This window comes from Acipenser ruthenus, chromosome 39 (genome assembly GCF_902713425.1).
Source record: "Acipenser ruthenus chromosome 39, fAciRut3.2 maternal haplotype, whole genome shotgun sequence".
Classification (NCBI taxonomy): domain Eukaryota; kingdom Metazoa; phylum Chordata; class Actinopteri; order Acipenseriformes; family Acipenseridae; genus Acipenser; species Acipenser ruthenus.
The window spans coordinates 5,243,562-5,267,359 of NC_081227.1; the positions used below are offsets into that span (position 1 = coordinate 5,243,562).

General features: G+C 42.6%; 2 protein-coding genes across 3 annotated transcripts; one reads left to right on the forward strand and one right to left on the reverse strand.

The window, feature by feature from the left end:
• The first annotated feature begins 3,011 nt into the window (after positions 1-3,011).
• On the forward strand, positions 3,012-13,066 carry LOC117397192 (protein FAM118B-like). The gene is made up of 8 exons (XM_033995864.3): positions 3,012-3,169; positions 5,637-5,720; positions 6,923-7,175; positions 9,656-9,883; positions 10,500-10,628; positions 11,150-11,447; positions 11,723-11,785; positions 12,325-13,066. The coding sequence occupies exons 2-8, from the start codon at positions 5,644-5,646 to the stop codon at positions 12,336-12,338; spliced, it is 1,062 nt and encodes a 353-aa protein (XP_033851755.1). The 5' UTR covers positions 3,012-3,169; positions 5,637-5,643; the 3' UTR covers positions 12,339-13,066.
• Positions 13,067-13,214: 148 nt separating this feature from the next.
• LOC117966531 (signal recognition particle receptor subunit alpha-like) lies at positions 13,215-23,749 on the reverse strand. 2 transcript variants are annotated; one of them, XM_034912771.2, is made up of 14 exons: positions 23,406-23,749; positions 22,134-22,217; positions 21,579-21,742; positions 20,937-21,100; positions 20,082-20,259; positions 19,411-19,579; positions 18,966-19,090; positions 18,752-18,864; positions 18,237-18,323; positions 17,838-18,010; positions 17,136-17,349; positions 16,079-16,242; positions 15,636-15,734; positions 13,215-14,455 (listed from the first exon to the last, which is right to left on the reverse strand). In XM_034912771.2, exons 1-14 carry the CDS (start codon positions 23,520-23,522, stop codon positions 14,327-14,329), a joined length of 1,980 nt encoding a protein of 659 aa, XP_034768662.2. In that variant the 5' UTR covers positions 23,523-23,749; the 3' UTR covers positions 13,215-14,326. The 2 variants fall into 2 exon arrangements, with proteins under 2 accessions (XP_034768662.2, XP_034768661.2); XM_034912770.2 differs by having other exon boundaries at positions 19,411-19,582.
• Between the last annotated feature and the right edge of the window lie 49 nt (positions 23,750-23,798).

Genomic DNA, 23,798 nt, shown 5'->3' on the forward strand with positions numbered 1-23,798 from the left:
ACCCCTTAAGGACAAACAACAAGCATATGTGCATTTGAATTGAGCTGCTGTGAAGTTGCTATTTGAACTCATTCTGATTTGGGGCGGTGGTGTTAGTGGGGATTTTTGGTGAAGCTGGGTCCTTGAAGGCAATCCCATTTAAAAGGCTCTCCAGATCATTGTGGAGCTGAACGTCGTTTGCCTTGGGATTCATTGAAAGCTTTGCTGGTCGTGCCAGATAAAGACTTTGATGTTCGCCTTTGTTGCTTTTCTGTTTCGCTGGTTAGCTAAAGCAGCTGAAAGCCAGGAAGAAGTATGTGGATAAAATCAGGAGCCAGATTATTGACACAATGAGGTACACCCAGGTAAGCATTCGACAGTGGCTGCGGCAGCTTTACTTCTGAAGAGCTGAGCGTGTGAAGAGAATTCGAAGTGGATTCTAAGTGTCCCTCATTCCGTGCTGATCATGTGACCAGACCCACCTACTCTACATCGATATAGACACATGGTTTTAATGGAGTGGGGATGGTTGCTGTGTTCAGTGCTGGCTGACAGTGATACATAACCCAGAATCACATGGAAATTAAACCATAGCTTTCTGAACCATTTGAATTGTGCCCATCGAAAGTTTGTCAGGCAGTAACTGGTTTTGTTCCTTTCTGTTTGCAGCGGAAGATGATGCAGACATCAAAAGCTGTATTGGAAAAGGAGAAGATCATTGCAGAGGTATACTAGCTGTCTCTGGCACTGCAACACATTTACAGAACCAGTTATGAGAGATGCTGTTTCCAGCTCTTTACGGCTGGTTTGTCTTTTGAATTGTGCCACAGAAACAGAAATACAAAGAGGAGCTGATGAAACATCTAGAAGGTGTGCTGATGAGAAGCAAGGTGAGGAATCCTAACGTTCACAGAGTGGAAGCATCTAATGCTAAATGTATGAGAGCTGGAGAGGCTCTAGCAGACAGATAGAGCAAAATGAAATGACTTCCTTAAAATGTGGGGCCCTTTTCTAAACGAGTTACAAAAACAGACCAATGTGTGACAGTTTGAAAGGAGGTATAACTGAAGTATGAAAAAAATAATCAAATGAAAAGGTTGTTTTGAATGTTGTACACAAAATGAGGTTTCGAACAAAAGCTCTTCTTCAGCTGTATAGAAAGAAAAGTAAACGCAGTGTTATTTATATATATTTATATAATATTCCTTTAGAAACTACAAGCTGAAAGAGACTTGCTACGCAGACAGATTTACCTTGTGTTTAAAAAGCGAAGTTCAAGCCGGCACACTCGTGAATAAGTCAGGTAAATGAAACCCCAACACTGAGGGCTCTTTTATTAGGCTACGCGGCTTCTTGCAGTTGAGCCAAGGCATTATCATTATGATCTGGTCATTTAGCAGACGCTCAAAGCGATGTACAGAGACTAGGGAGCTATGCATGCATCACGACTGCTGTTGCAGAGTCATTTACAACAGGACCTCGGTTTTACGTCTCATCCGAAGGATGGGAAACACTTGAGTTGGCCGGGAATCAAGCCCTTTAGTATTACAGAATTACTCGTGTTATTTTTATTTTTTGCTCTAGGAGTGGATATCTGTAGCTGGGCTTGCCAGGACCGAATTAACGAGGAGCGTGTATGTGTGTTTCAATAATGATTTACAAACCATTTCTATAATGTATACAGATTGTTGTAATAATAACAAATAAATAATAATAAAAACCCTATCAAGAGTTTTGTGTAATTTTATTTTCATTAACCGGGCATGCAGAACATTTAAGAAAATAATTGAGTTTGTTCACAATTAGATTACGCAGTTGCAAGATAACTTGAATCATATTTCAGCATTAAAATGCGACGTGTGTGGTGTCTCTAAATGATCAGAGTATGGGATGTTTTTTTTTTTTTGTTTTTTTTTTGTTTTTTTTTTATTAAAGGAACGTGATTCATGATATGCATTTCAAAGCCTGTTTGTTTTATAGCAGTCTTCTTGGCAAAATAAATGCACGCAGAGTAGGAAAGGGTGAAACCGCGCTGTTTCCTTTTCCCTACAAATACGCACCTTCTTGGAACACAGTCGGCTGGTTCCCCGATCAGCACTCACCTCCCGTATCTAAAGTAGCATTAAATGCACTGGCGCTGATTTCAAGAAGTAGGATGTCCTGCTACTGCTGGACCTGACCTTTGTTTTCAGTTACAAGGACACCTGTCCTATACAGCCGAAACAAAAGAGTGGAAACCATAGCAACTGAAAGCGCGACACCTGTCTCCCAATATTCTGTTTACTACCTAAATGTGCTTATTATCACACACACACAAATTTACTCCACACAGCTAAAGAAGGGCTTTTTGTCCGAAACTTTCTGAAATAAATTATCATTGTTATATTTAACATTAAGATGATGAAATATTAAAATACATTACATATAAAATATATGAAATAAAAACAGCCTTTTGAGTTGTAACCCCGTCCGCATTTGTAACATTGTGAAAGGATTCTGTTGAATTCTGAGAGTATTAATCGAGTTGCCCTGCGTCACGGAGGTATGCTCTGTTGTAAAGAGACTTTCTTGCTGCTTGTATAATGTGACACAGTTCGGATGCTAGGGAGCGCTTATTTTTCCACTGCTGTGCCTGCAAAAAAAAGTTTCAGCTTAATTTAACAAATGTATTAAATTGCATGTAAACGGTAACCCGTGTATATGCTGCTAGGCTATTTGCAACTGGAAGGACCCGTCTGTGGCAGAGCATGGATCAGGCTAGTACTGTACAATTGTGGTCACCTTTTTATTCATCGCCTACACGAAACCCCGCTTTTAATTTCATTGAGGAATGGCTACCACATCACACGAAGCACTAGTCAGGTTGTTTGGGACTAAGATAAACCAACACTGCATTTTGGATTATTTTATTATAAACTAACCTGAAAGAAAGCAGGTGTTTTTGTTTGTACCACAAGCGCTGACTCCTCCCTGCGTTTGAGTTTCGCGTTTTTAACGAGTGAGCCTTTTAGGGACCCGTAATTGGAGTACATGAGTCGACTGTAGCTGTTTTAAAGGGACAGTCGAAGAACCTGCAATGTACGAGTAAATCATGCGAGCTCGTCGGGTAACGTAAAACCGACGAAACAATAAAACTAAGCCTGAAAAAATACACATTTCCAGGAACTCCAGTAACCTTTGAGTGGAAGAGGTGAGTAAATAAATTGTGTTAACCTTAAATATGTAATAATAAATTGACACTTAAGACTTAACGATGACGTCAGTCCTCTTAACAAATATACAGACCATTCACTCACAGAGAGTGACGTACTGTACTAGTGCATACTTAAAAATGTTTGTTTCCACTGATGTAACATTTACATGGACTATATTTCTTAAGTAACAGCATATGCCTGGTAAACCCATACGTTACCATAGCAATCCTGCTTCTAGAGGTTTCTCGACATATATAAACAAAAGTAGAATGGAAGTTTTGAGTCATATTTACATATAGCTGCTTCGTGTTAATAAAGGTGCCGTTTTAAACACTAATGCTAGCTACTAAAATACTATTGCAACTAATATTAACAATAAAAAAGAAGACCACACGGAACTGGAACCTGGCACTCGGGAAGAAGCGGTGATTTACAAAAATGAAAAACCTAACAAACATGACTGCATTATAGTGAGTTCACGTGTGCACTGATTCCCATTAGGTTAACTACGGCGCCGTCTCTATTCGTTTTAACAAAATTAACTATTTTATTATTAAATTATTATATTTGTATTACTGTAAGCGTGTGTTTATTGTTTGTCAAAATCAATTGGTACATTGAACTTCAGTTTACACAATAGGATTCTGAGTGAAAAACTCACAGCAAGTATTTGCCGCAAGCGGTGTACTTCCACGTCGATAAACCCGTTTTAATGATTTCCTTGCTTTCCGTGTCCAAGTTCGTGGTCATGTTTTCTCAGGAGGATGAACCAACAATGCACTTTTAAATATTTGTGACACGAGAGATTGATTATAAGGGGGGAGTGTGTAAAAGCCGGACTGAGACAAAACTGTCCGGACGGGGCAGTAACTGCTCAGATTGTCATAACATAAGCATACATCAATGTATTACTCCCAACCCACACATTACATACCAGCTGGAATGAGTATTAAATAAATCGTTCTGCTTCCAGACAAAAACAATAATAATCATCACTTGTGGTGCTGAAGACATCTCCCCGTTTTTTTATAATGCAAGTTAAGTACGTTTTAAAATCTCTGTGACGTCGCCCTTTGATCTTTTCATTGATTTATCCTGCCAATCGTCTTACTAAAAGTGGCTTTGAAGGGAAGGGGTGTGGGGTAGTATTGTTGATTCACTAATCCACAGTTTGTGCTACAAATCCACAGATAATTATTACCCATTTCAAACGTAACACTTAAAAAAGGGCTAATTCCCAAGGAACTGGAGAGCGTCTTTGGCATGTAGGATGTATGATTTATGATGCTCTGAGCAGTTTTACTGCCCCGTCCGGCCAGTTTGGTCTCAGTCCAGCAGCGTTTGTTAATAAACAAAAACTAAAAGTGGTGGAATGGCCATTCCAGCTGGTATGTAATGCGTGGGGAGGGAGTAAAACATTGAAATATGATTTATGACGATCTGAGCAGTTTTACTGCCCAGTCCGGCCAGTGTTGTCACAGTCTGGCTTTTACTGATAGCAACTCTAACGTTCTTTTCATGATCCAAAAGTTCGTTTTTATGGGATCTTCTGCCACTAGTCACTGTCCCTGGATATGGTTATACTGCGATTTTAACTAAATATTCATGGCCACATCATTTTACTTTATCTAGCTTCATCACTAGGGGCCGTTGTTTGCACCAGGTATTATGGCACTGCTAATCTGGGGGGGGCACCCAAAGTTTTAGAATAAAGCCTCACAAACGAATTTGGATAGAACGTGTGAGCCAGCAGAAACCAGTTACAGGTTATGAGATACTTTCTAGGTCCTGTGTTGTGTTTGTATTGTACTCTGTCTCCATGGGAGTTCTTGAAAACACACTGTGGACTGATTGCACTGTATCTCCCGATCAGCAGACACCAGGACTGCTTGTAAAAGTTTTCCTTGTGCAGCACCCTGTAGCCGGCCGTGATGCCTGGTAAAAAGGTACTTGTAGCGAAAACATGTCCAACATTCTACAGGTTATTCTACTTCGGGAGGACTGGAGTTTGTATAAATAAGAATCGCTAACCTAGCACTTTAAAATAGTCCAGTATGTTGCATTGCCCAGTTTGTTTACGTGCCCCAGTGGTATTTGAGCTGTAAATTGCGTGCATGTGCTGCTGCAAGTTAGTCTTAATTATTTTTCTAAATCAAGCTTTTACTGGGTCTTTCTATTCACTGTGATAAAGGATACAAGTAAACTCTTGCACTGAGGAAACACAAAGCCACCAGGCTTGGAACTTCAGGAGACTACGTTTCAGGTCAGTGTAAGGCACTTGGGGTTTGATACAGCAGAGTTTCCTCATACTAGATCTCCCGGTCTCCTGGAACCAGGTTTCAAGCCACTGTTCCTGAAGAAGTGGCTTCATGTTCACTCAACTTTAAACTGGCGTTGGAGAAGGAGTCCAGGGGGGTAAAGGCAGCCCCTTGAGTAAGAATATTGTGCTGTGGTTGTGTTTAGGAGCTGGATGGCTTTGCCGGTGGTGCTGAAGGCAGGGAAGCGTCCCGCTCCAGACGATGAAGACACTCCTGACAAGAAACCCAGGTAACGGGAGCAGGGCTGGGGACAATTCCTGCTGAACAGTCCCAATTCCTCTGAAAATCAATTCCCGATTCCAGGTCCAGTTCCTTCCTTTATATTTTAGAGACACAGTCACTGTTGCGATTGTTCAGCTGCTTTCATTTGAAGCCAGTTTAACAGCGACTTCAATTGAAGTAATGTGTTGCTATTGTGAGACGCTCATTTAACAGGATACTGCTAATTACGTTCTGGATCAATGGTGTGTTGGAATTGGAATTGATTTGGAAATGGAATTATTGACCCCAGCCCTGTCTGAAAGTGCTGCTAGCTCAGCAATACTCGGCACTCCCAGCACTTCTGGGCATGTTGAACCATGGACCTGTCTACTAAGAAAATCACTTTAACCTTGGTGACCCGGCTATTTATTTATTTATCTATCACAGGTCGAAATACCTGTTCTGGTTAATTCCCCATGCAGTGGAAAATGAACCAGTTCTGCTGGTTCTGTGGGGTCTGTCTGTCAGTAGTGGTGCTATGAAAATGTAACCAGTAATAAGTGAAATGCAAAACCTGTTCATGTTGGTGAGCTTTAAAATCTCTGTGCTGGTTTCCGTTTTCAAATACGTTCTACAGCTCTTGCCAAATGTTTTGCATCACCCTATAGAATGAACTCATTTTGCTTGATAAAGTCAAATGAAACCTGCCAACTGACATTAAGCTAACATATTGAATTGCATACCGCTTTGTAGTTTTCCATATTCTTAACGGAAAACTAAGAAAAATAAATCAATGTGACATTTCAAAATCTAGCATGAAATACTGTACTACTGTTAGGGCTTCTGGTAGACTTGCGATATCATATTGTAGTTTCTTTGATTACATGATGTTAAATAAAATATGTTTATATATATATATATATATATATATATATATATATATATATAAAATAATATAATATTATAATTTTTTTAAATTGTTTAAATCCTAAAATTGTAGGTGATGTAAAACATTTGGATAGCTGTATTTTTTTTTTTTTTTTGGTCACTGCATTACAGAACTATTAAAAGGAGAATTGGAAGAACAATTGCAGTTTGTTTCCATACTCAAACACACTCCAAAGTTAAAACCCAAACCTGTTTCTCACAATGGTTCTGGGAGGAGACACCTGGCTGTCGACCTGTCAAATGACCCGCGTGGTTCTGACGGGGCGTCTCCCTGGTCCGCAGGAAGCTGCTGCCCAGCCTGAAGACGAAGCGGGCCTCGGAGCTGGTGCTGGTGATCGGGACGGGGGTGAGCTCCGCCGTGGCCCCCCAGGTTCCGGCGCTGCGCTCCTGGAAGGGGCTGATCCAGGCGCTGCTGGACGCTGCCAACGACTTCGACCTGCTGGAGGAGGAGGAGAGCCGGCGCTTCCAGAAGAGCCTGCAGGAGGACAAGAACCTGGTGCACGTGGCCCATGACCTCATCCAGAAACTGTCACCGGTGAGAGGCAGCGGGGGGGGGCTGTGGGGGGGGGGGAAGTACCACCCCTTCCTCCAAGAAGAGCGACAGCACAGTTTCTTTTAGTATTTAGTATTCTGCCTTGAATTGAATCCGGGGTGATGTGAGTATGCGATGAAGTCAGAGCAATTGCTCCATCTCAATGGAATTGGACTTGTGACAACATCAGTTAGGAATGTACAAGCAGCATGTTGTGTAACATACAGGGGTGGTTTCACAGACCCCAGTCAGCACTAATCTTGGACTACCTTACCTAAGGTAATATTAGGTAGTGCTAATCAGAGTCTGTGAAACCATCAGACAGTATTCAACACTATAATGATCAAATCAAGGAATAAAATAGTACATTCCTGTTAAACATTTATTTGGTAAAATACTGTTTTTTAAGATTTTTTTTTTAAACAGTAAAACTTTCAAACCTGTACAGCCTGCTCCAGAGAGGAGTGGAAAGCATCCAAGCTATTGGGAAATAGAACAATGGGCTCCAATAGAAAGTACCTCCACCCCTTCAGAGCTGGAATAGTCGTTCTGTTATTTAGCTACTGAAAACGGTACACTTCTAGACCAAATTTAGATTTTCAAATTCAAATGTACTTCTTTAACCAGGACATAACCCTTGCGATATATGTCTCATTTACAATGGCAAAACAGAGACAAATCATTCAATAATTCAAGTTTACATGATCCTGGTCTTAGTCAGTATTTACAGGATTGGCAACTGTAAGGTTAGATTTTTTTTTCTTCTTAAAAATAATAAGCCAGTCTTCTTCAAGTAATTTCAATCGAAAGAGTTTTATTCAGGAACAAAGCAAGTACAGAACGGAATTTCAACAGTACTGCAAGCAAACTTGCAGGTCTCCGCAGATGGGATCTTGCGCAACGAAATACCTTTTACAAGCATTAATATAGTGAGCAAATAACCCACTGGGAGTGGATCCACCTAGAGGGAGTGGAAATCTCCTGCTTTCACCAATGAACAGAGCTGGCCCCTCTTTACTGGAGGTGTGTTAGCAGGCGTTCCGTGACGCAGTAACAAAAGTATAGTGCGTCACTTTTAGCAGAAGTTTGTGGTTTAGAACCAGTTTAAGCTGGGTTGATTCTGGTTTGCACATCTGATAAAAATCTGCTTTTTAAACAGATCATGCAAAAACAATGGTCAACTGCCCGAGGTCACAACTGCTCTATGAATCATGAAAAACCAGTTTCTTATCATGATTCTCAGTTATTTTTGGTTTGTATTTGTGAGTGATTAAAAAGGTGTTGTGAAGAGGCTGTTTTTATGTTTGAAACAATGAATTCTGAAGAGGAGATGCCTGACGTTGGCCCATACCTGCTCTAGATCTCAATGTGACCATATTAGACCTGCTTGGTGTTCAAGACGGAAATACCTTCTGTAAAAAATAAGCTTTACTTATCCTATTAGATCTAATCTCCATACGCCACGCTGCCCTGTTACGTCAGTGCTTTTTACAGCAGCTTCTCTTCTGTATTTCAGATGGCAGTTGTCAGGTCCAAACAGTGAGGTTTACAGTGTGCAAACACAAATCCAGAGGCTAGCCAGGAACCGAAAGAAAAACAGCTTTAACCTTTTAGCCTACACCTGTCAGTATGTGTTTATGTGAATAGCGCAGTGCAGCCTTCTTTATCCCATTAAGTGTCATTGTTCTCATTTGGGGACAGGCTACTTTGTAAGCATTTTGAACTGACATCTCCCTGTTATTTTAATTCTCTTAAACTATATTATGAGAACTTGCTCTAATTTTGCTAACTGCAAAAGTTAAGTCTAAATGCAATTCTGCAAATACTGTATAGCCCTGTTAATTCTGCAGTGACAGCCCTTCAGATGCTTTTAGGACACCTCAATATAAAATAAGAAACTGAGGCCTAAAAATGATTGTTCTTGGTGTGTTCCTCCCCCCAGTGCTGATAAAGCTCTGTTTCAATGTGTCGTGCTTCATAGCCGGTGTGAATCTTCACTGGGCTGATTACGGACGCGTCTAACTTGACTGTCCTCAAAATAGGATGCTGGGAATATATGTTTACACTTCTAAAAGACTGAAAACTTCCAGAATGGTAGCATAACTAGAAATGTCAATGACAAACATTTCAAGTTGCCATGGTCAGATTTTATATACAATCTACAGTGTCTCCATAACTTTTATCATTAATCCATCTGGAACTATGGGTTCTGCACTGACTGTAGAAGAAGCAGAGATGAAGAGATTCATCACTTTCTTTCCCAGGTGCTTTTTGTTATATTAAATGATAATATACAGGAATATTTCAAACAGAATACATGTGTTGCATGAAATTCAGTTGGGAACAAACCAGGTTGCACTGCATCCTGTCATTGATTTATCTGCAAAATGAAACTCGGGTATTTGACTGTGCTGTTGCAGCCCCAGTGCAGCAGTCTAGCGCCAGTCCTGCCCCGTGACGTGACTCTGTCCTGTCCCTCTCAGCGCACTGGCAATGTCCGCTCCACCTTCTTCAAGGACTGCCTGTATGAAGTGTTTGACGGGCTGGAGGCCAAGATGGAGGACTCGGGGAAGCACCTGCTGCGCTCCGTCCTGCAGCTGATGGAGAGCGGTGCACTCGTCCTCACCACCAACTTTGACAACCTGCTGGAGATCTACGCTGCCCACCAGGGCACCAAGCTGGAGTCCCTCGACCTCACCGACGAGAAGAAGGTAACGAGCGCCCGGGGAGCAGGCAGCCACTGGGACCCGGGCGGTCTGTTCACAGAACTAAATAACCCGTTTGCAACCGGTAACCACATTGACATTGCCAGGTTGTGTAGCAAGGTCTGTGCCAGCAGTTTCTCCTTTTATCTGTTCATGCAAGTTCATTTGTTAAGAATGCTTTTATAGTGCTTTATCCCTTCAGGCACAGGCGTCGCTTGTTTTGACTCCTTCAGAATGAACTCAGCAGTGTTCCAAATGTTTTTTAAAAGTAGATATTACAGAAGGGTGGTGTTTTTTGACTTGAGTTGTGTACCCCAGAAAACAAAACAGTATTAGCAAATTGGTTACAGGTAGGAGCAATTAATATTATGTTGTGTGTGTGTGTGTGTGTGTGTGTGTGTGTGTGTGTGTGTGTGTGTTTGTCGTCTTGATAGCTTTATATTCAGTTCAGAAAATAGGAGCAAGCTTTGCGCTCGCATAAAATAAGGGCTCTAAATGTGCTATTCTACTCGTTCCAATGCAAAATAAATGATTTGAACAGTAGGAAGCAGCTTTAACTGTGTGCAGTTTGTATGTGTGGGTGCTGGATTGGACCATGTGTTAACTGCTGTTGGTGCTGCAGGTGCTGGAGTGGGCCCAGGAGAAGAGGCGTCTGAGCGTGCTGCACATCCACGGGGTCTACACCAACCCCAGCGGCATCGTGCTGCACCCTGCTGGCTACCAGAACGTACTGCGCAACACCGAGGTCATGGTGAGGCCGGGGGAGTTGGTTGCTGGAGGTGTGCGCCAGTGTTTGTAATGTAACCAAAGCAGTAGTGCAGATAGCAAGGCTGATTTGCAAACGTGATCACAAGGTCATTTTAGATTTCATTAGTATGGGGCTGGACTGCCAAAGCTTTGAAAGCCTAAATAACAGCTGAAGAACCTCTTTTCAAGACCTCCAAATTAAATGTGTGAATTGTTCGGTAACTTGATTGGGCTCGTTTTTCTAAAAAAGAAAACGACGCTTATGACAGTGTGGCTTTTTGGAGTATAATAATGCCTTGGTAGTCTAGCCCCATGTCTTCAAAAGTTGCTAAATACAGCATCCTTACTCCGTGGTAGAATACGTAGTAATACTAAAAGAAACTAGGATTGTTCGACAAACGTTTCAGCTGGAGATCAAATTGTTTGCGAACTAACATTGCGATAACTAGACCGTGTCCAGGGGACGAGCGGTGTCGGTTCAAGGCGAGGGCCACGGCTCATTCCCGGCACTTGGCTGTGTTGCAGCGGGAGATCCAGAAGCTGTACGAGACCAAGTCCTTCGTGTTCCTGGGCTGTGGCCGCACAGTGGACGACACCACCTTCCAGGCGCTGTTCCTGGAGGCAGTGAAGCACAAGTCTGACCTGGAGCACTTCATGCTGGTGCGGCGCGAGGATGTGGGCGAGTTCAAGAAGCTGCGCGACAACATGCTGGACAAGTGCATCAAGGTCATCTCCTACGGCAACGAGTACGCAGACCTGCCCGAGTACTTTGAGAGGCTGGCCAACGAGATCTGCACCCGCGGCAGCGCCACCAATGGTTGGGGTGGGTACTGCGTCAGGTTTCCGGTAAAACGTGCATGAAAAAAGAATCGTATTCTCATGCACCTGGTTTGGAAAATTCGCTGCCAATTGGCTTTTGAATTATTTAATCACCCTGGTTAAATTGGTACGCAATTCTGAAGGTGAATGCAGGGAAGCTTTTCTTGTTGTGGCATTAACACATTAATGAGCTTGTTCGGTTTCATGGGAACGACTCAAAATCTATGAGTATCTGCGCATCCACAGCCCTAGTTATCAGGATCTCTCCCTCTCTTCCAGGGACCCCTACCCAGGATGATGAACTCCACAATGGCTTTGATTCACCGAGGTGCCCTACTGAAGGTAGGGAAGCCTTCCTTTCTATTGTTTCACTGTCAGCGAAGTCTGTCTCTCAGCTGTCTTTTAATTTCTCCTGCCTTCTGTCATACAGTGATGTCATCTGTGAGCGAATGTTTCTCGACCGTGAAATGAAAAACAAAACACACTCTGTAATCTTGTATAGAATTTTGTGCAGCTGCTTATGACGTTTCTATGGAGAGAACTTGATGGGGGTGGCTGTGGCATATGAAAGGTTTTTTTTCATATGGCCCCTTAAATCTAGCAGGTTTCCACCAAACCTCAAAATACATCCAAGAGAAAACCTACCATTAAATGAAGCTGTTTTATTTCATGAAGTGATCTGACCCACAATTGCAGAATGCTCACAAATTGATTTTCCTCATTGAAGCTTTATAATACAGAATTACATGGTGTGTGTAACTGTTTCCCTCCCTTAGATCAAATATTAAAGCCATGTTTTGAAGCTCAGATCAGGGGGTCAACTAGCCGGGTATATAAACAACTACAGTATTTAGATTTGTGTTTCAATCTCCTCTTTGTAGACTGCCATACATGATAGAGGACAAGAGACTGTGTAGATCTGCGATCTCTGCTTGGAGATTACTACACAGAGAGAAGGCCAGTGCGGTGAGCTGCTGATGGGATCAGGATAACATAGGAGCCGTTATGAGAGGAGCCGCAGACCCTCTCTGCCTTGCAGCACCTCAGCGAGGATGACTAAGGAAGGCGCTTTCTACCCCAAGTTATTATTTTCTTCAGTCAATAAGGCTAAACGGAAGCCACCACAGATATCCACAAACCTACAATTTTTTTAAGCTTACCTCCCTCCCCTCAATGTGTTTATTTCCTTGCATGCTTGTATACACTACAAACCTGTGGGGTGTTCTACAGTTTTACACAATGCTACTGTCAAAGATTGTGGGATGCAACGGATTCAGTTTTGAGAAGCGGGAATCCAAGCTGGTGATCGGAGGCGCTGTTTTTAATGTGCAGGGTTTTTATCAAGAAGCTTTTTTTTTTTTTTTTTTTTTTTTCAAAATAGTGTAGCAGCACTCAGAGCTGTGAACTGAAAAAGGATTTATCTGCAATGAGATGCTCATAGCTGGCATTCACCTGAAACCGGGATCACAGCCTTCTGTCCCTTCATTGGATTACAGATTGAAAGTAATCCTTCTGCGTGTATCATTAGAACTGGACTGTGTTTGTTAGCTTCTTGGATTTTAAAATGTATTTTATGTATCAGAATTACTTTGTTTACAGACTTAATAAAAAAATGTAAAGAAATCCAGCACTTCCAGTTGTCAAAACCTTAAAGTAAGTCAGTTTACATTTAAAATCAGGTCTCCTCTGCCATACATTGTTTAAAATGAAAGTGGTCTATTTGCCTTGAGAACAGGTCCATATAAAATTGTGTGATAAAGATACACAACACTGGCTATAATAGCAGCTTTATTTAAGAAACGTATTTCATTCTCATAAATTATCACATGTATTTCTCTATATAGCTCTCAATTCTCTCGTATTGCACTAGTGCAGAGGGGTCTGGGTGCATTTATACCTCTATTATACATTTCTATTGATTCCTTCTTATATTTTGGAAGATTAAAAAAAGAAACTATCGCTCCAGCAGCCTTCGTGAAAGGTGTGTGCGGCTGTCGTAAGCCACTGTGGGTTCCATGCGGAGCTGCTGTCCCCAGTAAAGGGAACTGAACTAAGGGTTTGAAAGTAGCTCGATCAATCGCTCACTATCTCCGAGACACTAGTCCTTAAAACTGCAAGAGCGTAAGAGAAAGGCAGACAGGATACCACACACAGGGCTTGTGACATTCCTCATCTGGGATCAGTCTTCTACTACTAATATTATTATTATTACATATGTAACATCTGTTTAGTACAGCATTGGGCACTTTGGAAAGTTTATTAACAATCTTTTTCTACAAGGAAAACCAATTCCAGTAAACATGCAGTACCTGCATTCAAAACCCTTTCACCTGCCTTGTTTGGATAATATATGGTCACCCAAAAGCAAGAAAAAAGTGCTTTATTCCCGTTTCTGCCCCGAGTAACACTGTTTTTTTACAACCTGGATTGGCAGATTTTAGCTTTGGTCTGGTGACAGATTCAATAAATTAAAAAAAAAAATCATATACTCTCTAGCTGCCAAAATCGGTAAAAATCGACAACTGAAACAAACCGTTATACTTAATTTAGAATAGAAGAAAAAAGTCATTCTAGCAACTATTTTTTAAAATTTTTTCTGGCAGTGGAGATCCTGTTGCTTCTCTCCAGTAATAACGTGGGGCGATTGAGGCACAAGAGGAGGGTAAGCATCTATTGCTCCACAGAGCTGGGATTAGACCCCAGTATCTCTAACCGCTACACCAAACTACCAGCGTAATTCGTTTTTTTACTCTCCAGATGGAAAAGCACAAAGCCTGTGTGATTGAGTTTGTAATGATGGGAGCCGCTATAGCAGAAGTGGAATTCTTGAAGCATGTTGCATGTTGGGAAGACGGCAGCACCTCCCGTTCGTGCAGCTTTCATTTAAGCCTTCATGAGGGCGCTGACCACGGCCCTGGCATTGAGGCTGCGCAGGTCGCTGTAGGTCTGCCCAGTGCCCACGAACACGATGGGCTGGCCGGTGATGTAGGTCATAGAAATAGCAGCACCCACCTGGGAGAGAAGAGATACAACAACAAAGGATGTGAATGTGGAGACCTGGTGCAGTCCTGGGGTCTCCCTGCTGATACAGCCCCACTACTGCTGTTCAGAATAGTCTTTCTATATTGAAAGTTTGCACTGCATTTTATTCAACCCCCTTTTTCTATCCTGCAGATGCAGTTGGTGTTACAGCTTGGACCATAGTAAAGATCAATTACTTATATATATATACTCTGTGTGTGTGTGTGTGTGTGTGTGTGTGTGTGTGTGTATATATATATATATAAAATTTATTTTTTTACTTCAGGGCTGCTTTTTCAAAGACTTCCTTTTCAAGTTACATATTGAGAAAGAAACAACATACTTGCACTGCCTTAAATTCAATGAAATGAAACACCGGACTGTGTTCTGTTCTAGTTTTGTAATGTTCTCTTAGGAGGAAAATGCTTTGAAAAGCAGCCCTTCTCTTTTGTTTGTGTGATTGATCCCGAGTAGTTTCAAGGTAATAACATTATTGGTCAGAAACAGGAAGAGTTGTACTCTGGATAGACACCAGCTACAACTAGATCTAGCCAGGATTACGTTTGCAAGACAGAAAAAAGTGGCTTAAATCCATCTTTAGACATTAACTGCATAGGCCATCTGTTTCCTATGCATCCTTTTAACTGTACAAACACTATACAGAGCACATGTTTTATTGCACATTGATAATTAGCAGCCTTATCAGGAATGAATGTTAGGATTCCAAAAGCAAACAAACAAGGACCCTGGTATTCTATTCAGAAAAGAAACCTCAGCAGCCAAATAAAATAGATCTAAAAACAAACAGGCAACTGAAATCTGTCCAGCCATATGCTCCATGTGCAGCAGGAGACAACTTATTTTGTTAAGCAAGCTGTAACTGACAAAAAGTAGAAACATTACACAAAACAGTCCATCTGTCTGTGCAATTGTAAGTGTAAGGTTATCTGCTAAAGCCTTCATCTTATCCTCTCCCTTTCTTTTAAAGCTGTATAGTAGCAGTTTGTCGCCACCTGCTGGACATTCACGTTACCATAAAACTGTTTTTTAACTACATAAAAGAAAAGTCTTGTAAAGTCTCAAGGAGTTAAATTGCTTGCAGATGTTTCTTTATGACGTGCCTTGGCTGTAGTTTAATGTTGCCCAACTAGCCTACAAAGGAAACACACACCTTGTCGTCTATGGTGTCGAACTTGGTGAGGACGATGCCATCAATGATCCGCGGTTTGTCTGACATGGAGTGGTCTGCCAGCGCCTGGTTAAACTTCACCTGTCAACACATCAGCAGGTGCACTTCATGCTTTGTATTAAACAAACAACTGCTTTTTCCAAAACTCCTACCTTTTGCATCCTGATCATTTGAAACCAGAGTGCTCAATATTTGTACATATTAAATATAAAAGAATGAATGTGTGTGCAGTGGGTATACAGCAGTGCCATAGCCATAACCCAGCTCAAAAGACAACATGGCTACAACAATGAGGATTTCTCTTTCTACAATGTATAGGATTTATCAAATAATGATCTTAATGGGGTTACAGTGTGTCCCCAATCGCTTTGAATGACTGTATTTTTAGTTTCAGTAATGTGGTTGAATGTGAGATTAGAACTCACCAGCTGGTCTACAGCCTCGTTCCCCACCAGCGCTTCCCCCACGAACAGCACCAGGTCAGGCATGTTGACGGCGATCAGCTTGGCGAGAGCCACCATCAGAGGGGCGTTGTCCTGCATGCGGCCAGCGGTGTCCACCAGCACCACATCGAAACTGTGGCTCCGGGCTAAGAGAGAGAGAGAGAGAGAGAGAGAGAGAGAGAGAGAGGGGGGGGGGGGGGGGGGGTTACAATCTGGAAAGGCAAAGCCTCACAGCACTGCTTAGCGACTGTGCTGTCCTATATCCCCTTCAGTCAACTGTACCATGTGACATTTCCTATCTATTAGGGATGGGTCAGTGTAGTCGAATACACGATTACATGGAAAAACTATTTGATTAGCACATTACAGACGTTATTTGCATACTAAACCTAATTCATTATGCAATGCTTGTAACAGCAACGTTCTACAGTAAACTTATTGGGTAAACTGCAGCGTACCAAATTCAGTCCACTTGATGGGTCTAACTGGTGGATTAAGCAGGTTTAGTCCACTTGACTGGCCTAAAGTTTTGAATTATTTACAGGTTAATGAATAAACAAAGTAGCTTGACTTGATTCATCAGATGTCAGTGATTAATGGCTAGTTGTAATTGGTAGTAATGTTAAACTACTGTAATGTTGGAATGCATTTTCTATTGTTTTGGCCATCTTACAATATTTGCACTATTCAGATTATGTTATGAATGTTATTATTTGTTAGAATTAAAACAGAATATTTAGGTTGCACAAGAACATTTTGCACCCTGTGTATCTGAATAGGAAACGATTTGAAATTCCCATCCCTAGCATCTATGTATTTATTTTAAAAGTTTTTTTTTTTTTTTCCCCCCTCCAAAATTACGGCAGGGCAACTTCTCGAACTCTACAGAGCTCGCGCAAACTTTTACAATTTTGAAAAATGCAATTCGAATTCGGGACTGAATCCAGTATCCAGTACAAGCCTGGTAGAAGTACAGCACTGGACTGTATAACGTTCTGCCCCAGGCACAGTGTCTGCTGTTGTGAGCTGTGCTGGTTACCGTAGGCGATGGCCTCCATAGCGATGCCGGCGGCATCCTTGCCGTAGCCCTTCTCGTAGAGCTGGACCCGGGGCCGCCCCCCGTTCTCCTCGGGGGGGTGCATGGAGTTGAGACGGCGCTGGTGGGTGCGCAGCTGCTCCACCGCACCCGCTCGGAACGTGTCACACGCTGCGATCAGCACGCTGAAGCCGTTCTCAATCAGCCAGAACGAGATCTGCATCGACACAGCAAGGGAGACGACCATTCAGAAAATATATATTCCTGCAGTGATTTAGAGGACAGATCTCAAACCCCAGTGCACTAGAGCAGACTTCAAAGTTATAAGTGTAAAAAGTTGTCAGGATGTTAACAATGAAAAGAAAAATCACAGGTGCAAAATTTAAAGTTGTAGCAACACATGAGGATGCAGAACGCTATATTTGTAGAAACCCCACTACTTACTCTTAACTGGGCATGCTACCTATAGCAATGAGTACCCAATCATGGATATCAAACACAAATACTGTATTATAGGTGCCAGTACCATGAAAGAGTAGTCCAATACAACCCTTTGAGAATAATCTCAAAACATGTACCCCATGAACATCAAGCGATTCCCGAGATACAGCCTTCAGATTATTATTGTTTGTTCTCCAACGCTTTGAACTATGCTAGGTTAGTGAATGCAGTTTTTAACATGAAGAAGGAGCGTGTGGGCCACACCTTGGCCAGGTTGGTGGACTTGCCGACCCCGTTGACCCCACAGAAGGTGACGACGAAGGGCCGGCGCTGGGCCCGCGCCTCCATGACGTCCCGCAGGATATCCACGCGGCGCTTGGGCTGCAGAATCTGAACCAGCGAGTCCTGGAGAGCCTGCTTCACAGTGGAGGTCACGGCTACAGGAAAAGAGGAGGAGAGAGGGAGAGGCAGGGGACCTCTGATCAGCACACAGTTATAAACATCCATATGAAAACTATAGCATCCTGGTCCTAGTGTGCAGCGAAGTTAAATCAAAGCACACTATCTTAAACAAACACTTATAAAGCCCTCGATTACATAGATTGTATTTGTAAAGCGGCAGAGATAATGATTTCCGAAGCCAGAGGATGAGTGAATACTCACTGGTGAAGGTGCCCATGACTTTTCCTTCCAGTTTTTTGGCCACAGACTCGCAGAGTTTGGAGGCAATGTCAGCTGCTACATTCTTAGCTGTGGGAGACACAATTGGGGGTTAATACACGGGTCTGTTTCAATCTCGTTGAGTGCAGTGTACCCCACGCTGGCAGCCGGCACATACTGCCACAGGAAGGGGCATGAGAGAGCATTCGTTTCTACAACACACAGCATTTCAAAACATTCCTGCATTCCAGGTACATCGAGAAACAGGTCCTTTGTGACATATTATGCAAAGCGGCTCCGGTGATCAGGCTAAATGCATTCTGACATCCAGGCCCTGTTCAATGAACCCCCAGAGAATGCGACCCGTGATGAGGTGTGTGTAGTGGTGTTTGTGCCTATGAACTTTCCTGGCCATTCTGGCGGACCATGGCTCATAGCTTTAAAAACTATAAGAAGACTACGAGGCTGGGGCCACAACAAGCTTCATCAGAACGAAGGCAGCAGTGCTTGTTACATACCGATGAGGTGGTCTCTCAGCTTGTCCAGCACTGGCTCCATATCTTCCTGGGACAGGCTCTTGGAGCCCACCAGTCCTTTCAGCATGCCGAACACGCCCCTGAAACTCTTCGAGCTGGGGACACAGAGCACACAGCGTGAGAACAACAATCGCACACTCCCTTTGGGAAGGAAATGAGCCATGGCAGGGTAAACGTAGCCCCCACCCCAACCCACCTGCTCTTGCTGGGATTGGCTGCTGCTGCTGCTGCTGACACCACCACCTCTTCATCCTCCTCCTCTTCCTCGCTGCTCTCGTAATCCACTGATCGCAGGTCTCCCTTCATCTGACCAAGCTGCTTCTGCAAGAGAAAGAGACGGTGTTTAAGAACACAGCAACACAGCGACTTTCAAAATGTAGAAGTGAGAGGAGGGCATTCAGACCATCAGCAGCTGGTTGTTAACAAATTCGCAATGATTCAAGACAGTCCAGAGCTTGGGAACGTGATGAGCTGGATGTACAATTAATCTTTTAGCTTAATGGTTTACTGTTGTTATGTTTTTATATATCCCCTTTTATATATCCCCAGATACTAGTTGTGGGGTGAATGCTGTACAGAACATATCTATGTGTGGAGATGTGTGGTGTTCAGGCAGAGCCTGCAGACTGACACACACATACCAGGTCTTCAGCATTGTCTTTGCTGGCAGGCAGTGTGTCCTGGGACCCGTTCATGTCCTTGTTGCTGTAGTCCAGTTCCTTGGTGTTGGTGCCGCCCATCACCCACTCGCGATTCCCCTTCACCCGCTGCAGCTTCTCGGGCTTCGGGGACTTGCTGCTGCTGCTGCTGCTGCTGAAGAGAACAGACAGCCCCTTAGAAAAGTGACCCACGGTGAAGGCTCAGCAGTGTAAAGCACAGGTAAGAGAGGTATGGGCAGGAACCGGCAGCCCTGTGCATCACAAGCAAGCATCTAAAACACAATGCAGATTTTAACCTCATCTCACCGACAGGGGACTGAACAGAATCTGCGATGGCAGTGTATCACACAACACTGCCCGTTACATAAAGCATATTAATAAACTTAACAAACCAGGGTAAACTATGGTAAATGCATTGTAAAACTGCAAAAATACCATGGTAAACCTTTATAAGAAGTCAGATTCGACACACAGACTACATTCACACACAAGCAACTACAAGATGCCACAACATCTTCTCAGAGAGAAATAAAACCATGTGTACGTCCTCATACTCAATGATCGGCCGCTCTAGTTTTAATCACACGTTGCAATTGTTTCACTTCTTTGAAATCGCCCCTGGGAGTCCAGGGTTTCAGCTGCACTCTGCACACCTTGGTTTCTTGGCACCTCCTCCTCCCATACGTCTGAAGAACTCCTGCTGGTTCCTCTTGATCTCTTCGGGGGTCAGCCCCTCGTTTCCATTCTCTTGCGGTTTGGGGGAGCTCTTCTTGGGGAGCCCTGATTGTGTCCCACCTCTGGTGGAGTCCCCGTCTCCCTCAGCTGCTGAGGCTGGAGAGAAACACGTCACAAGCATTTTACTTAAACAATCTCCAAGCACAGCCGAGTGCTACTGTCTTGAAAGACAACTGCATGCTTCAATTACATGTTCCCAGTTTTCAGTCACTCATGTAGCATAAACTCAGTTTTAGTCAGTGGTATATAAACGGCTTTTCAGGCTTGTCTTCATTTTACAGACAGCTGTATATGAAACAGCTTGGCAAGTCTCACATAGCTGAAGTACAAGCAGGACTGGGCTCAGTTCCACTTCTAATTCCTTTTTAGACAAGAGAAGGAGATGCGATACCTTTTACTGGACTGACTAAACAATAATTAATCACTTTCAAGAACTCAAAAGTCTCTTCTTCAGGTGAAAGTAAGAAATAGATTGATGAATTCCTTTTTAAAATCCATTCCCAATTCCAATTCCCATTCCCTTGTAATCAATTCCAACACATTATTGATCACAATTGCAATTAGCAGCATTCTGTTAAAATGAACTGCTCACAAATTACTTGCATTGAAGTCACTGTTGGTCAATCGCAAGTCTCTAAAATATCAATTTCAATTCCAATTTCTTCTAAGGAATTGCAATTGGAATTGTGAATGGATTTTTAAAAAGGAATAAGAATTGAAAATCAGGAATTGACCCCGACCCTGATTACAACAAATCAAACACTGGCACTCACCCTCCTTTTTGGCATTTTTGCTTTTCTTGTTGCTCTCCTTCTCCTTTCCTTTCTCCCCTCCTCTCGTTTCGATCATGGATTTCACAGTCTTCTGGGATTTCTGTGACTGCTTGAAGGTCTTCATGGGGGCAGGAGCGCACGCTTTAGTGCTCTCCTCAGCCTCCCTGCGAGAGAGATGAGAGGTCAGGGTGATCAGACTGCCTGGACACAAGCTCTGGAAAGATCTGGGCTGCAAGCCTGTGAAAGCTGCATACCCCACTTAGGCTGGTCGTCTTTGATTCTCATGCTGAGGGAACACAAAGCCACTTTGAGGCTTAGAACTTTGTTTCAAGAGACTAGGTTTCAGGCCACTCTATGGTACACCAGGGAACTTGGGATGTGATACAGCAGGGTTGACTTAAACTAGGTCTTCTGGAACCAGGTTTCAAGCCACTGTTCCTGGCTTTGTGATCCCTCAACTTAACAGATTTTTTTTTTTTTTTTAATTCGGAAGGAATGTGGAAAGGAACTTGCATTTATAAAGCACCACTGTTAAGATAACACTTATTACAAATACCTTCAGAAGCAAAAGTGATCAGGTATACCTCTAAGGTGAGGCTGCCTGGGCTATGCAATAAAGTGTATAAACTCGCATTTCCTTACCGAAGCAGTTGTTGGAAGTCATCCTGGAACTGGAAAGAACCGTTGAGCAATTTCATCGCCCCTTTCTGTTCGAGCTGATTCTTATAGCGATCCCGGAAGCGTAGCTGCACGTCGTCCAGAAACTTATCAACGTACGTCAGCGTCAGGATCTTCTGGAACCCCACCTGTAGAGAGCAGAACACAGAAACACCCCGTGTGCTCTAAACATTATGCTTTGAAATCTACTGTTTTTAAATGACAGTGCATCTTTTAGAATCATAATTCCATTCCACATGATGTGTGTTACACACTCTACTGCATTTTAATGTGGGCTGAAAACTTGGTGTGACACATATTTACAAAGTTATATAGCCAAAAGCTTCCTCAAGGAAAACGTTTTTTTTATTAATAAGGAGTGATTTCCAGCGTCATTAATGCTGCTGTAACTCACAATGTGTTTTTTTGTTTCTTTTAATCACTGGGGTCAGATAGAACATGCTTATCACAGAACATACTTCCCGATTGTGTTTTGAAGACAGGTCGATGTATAAATCAGAGGCTGCATCTTTGACTCACCACAAACACGAGTTCAAACTCGTTATCCAGTTTATACTTCAGGCTCAGGGCATCGTGGGTGAATAAGTTACTGCCACTGCGTTCCTAAAAAATAAATATACATCAAATTAAAAAAGGACTTCATGCTAAACATTTCACTTTGTAATAATAGACTTCAGGTAATATAAAGTAAATCGTTTTTAGAGTCACTTTACTGTGTTACAGGCCCATACAGCACCTAAAAAGCTAATATGCTGGACAACTAAACTGCAAGGCGCATATACACTGACTGACAGAACAAACTGCAGCCTGGGGCCCTTGAGCAACACTGTGCTTCAGAACGTCCCATATGAAAGACTATATACACACTATACATTAGACAGACAGTTACAACCCCCCCAACAGTACACGTGATAGCTGTAAGCAATGCCAGCTGCGTGACCACATCTGCTTCTCTTATAAGAACTACAGGCTCAGCATGGTTCTAAAGAGGATTCTCTGGACTGAGTAAACCACATTTTAACAGGGGAAGTGGTCACGCGTCCACCAGTGTGTATACATGCATATGGCAGGTGTTTGAATGAAATGTCTATCTAAAATAGTTGCATATGTTGGGCTATCTACCCCCACCGGATCTCTATATTGACACGTAGCGCTCAGTCATGCTGTATCATTCAATCATGCACTATCATTCAATTCCATTCGCTTTAAACGTAATTATTTACTGTATTTTTTTTTTCTCTCATGTGAAATTTGCTCTTATTTTCTACTGATTGTATTGTATTTTATAACTGCTCTTATCGGTAATGTGATACTTTGTACTGTGATTCTTTGTATTGTGATATTTTGTAACTGTAAGTAACTGTCTGCTAAGGAATAATAATAATAATAATAATAATAATAATAATAATAATAATAATTTTTAATTTCTTTTTCTTTTACCTGCAGACAGATCTGTAAAAGACACCAAATAGACCGTAATTATGAAAAAAAAAAAAAATCGTGATCACACATCATCACACCGGAAAACAACATGCTGTGATCTAACCAGACCCGGACCTGCTGTTGTTAATCCTCTCGATCGCCCCATCACGTGCGATTACTATGGTTTCACACAAACCCAAACCACAGAAGAATATAACATAACATGCAAACTGGAAGCTCCTGCCTTTCGTTCCTGGCACAGCCTGGCAGTGGACCCCCACAGGCCGGCTAGAGCCAGAACAGGAACCGCTGGCCGCTGACGTGCACAGCTGTCACCAGGGCAACCCCGGGCCTAACTCCATCTCTTACCTGCAAGATGACAGATCGGATGAGCGCATTGACGGGCCCGGTGAAAGATCCATTCACGCCCTGGAAACACCACAAAACCAGACCCCCCTTGCTGAAGATGGTAAAGAAATCCAACATCTTGCCACCGTTTAATTACTGCCCCTAACTACGGTAAACAACAACAACAAAACACATACAGCAATAAACACACCCGCTACGCTGACTGGAAGGTACAATTAAACGGTCGTTTCGTTTTACAGAAATTAATATTTTATAAAGTTAAAATAAAAAATGATTAGTGAGGCTACCCCAGCCTCTATGTCTCCCAAAGACACGTCAGTGGCAACTCTGGGAAATGACGTTTCATTCCCTGTGTGTTGAAGTCCAATTCCGGCTCCTCCTCCCGCTCTCCCC

What these genes read in the sequence shown, in the direction of transcription:
- LOC117397192 (XM_033995864.3), top strand. Translation starts at nt 5,644, where the DNA reads ATGGCTTTGCCGGTGGTGCTGAAGGCAGGGAAGCGTCCCGCTCCAGAC. An exon ending in TCATCCAGAAACTGTCACCG is followed by an intron (nt 7,176 to 9,655) that starts GTGAGAGGCAGC and finishes TGTCCCTCTCAG; the next exon opens with CGCACTGGCAATGTCCGCTC. An exon ending in TGCGCAACACCGAGGTCATG is followed by an intron (nt 10,629 to 11,149) that starts GTGAGGCCGGGG and finishes GCTGTGTTGCAG; the next exon opens with CGGGAGATCCAGAAGCTGTA.
- LOC117966531 (XM_034912770.2), bottom strand. Translation starts at nt 23,522, where the DNA reads ATGTTGGATTTCTTTACCATCTTCAGCAAGGGGGGTCTGGTTTTGTGG. An exon ending in GGAGGTGCCAAGAAACCAAG is followed by an intron (nt 19,583 to 20,081) that starts GTGTGCAGAGTG and finishes TGTTCTCTTCAG; the next exon opens with CAGCAGCAGCAGCAGCAGCA. An exon ending in TCGACACCATAGACGACAAG is followed by an intron (nt 14,456 to 15,635) that starts GTGTGTGTTTCC and finishes CTTCTCTCCCAG; the next exon opens with GTGGGTGCTGCTATTTCTAT.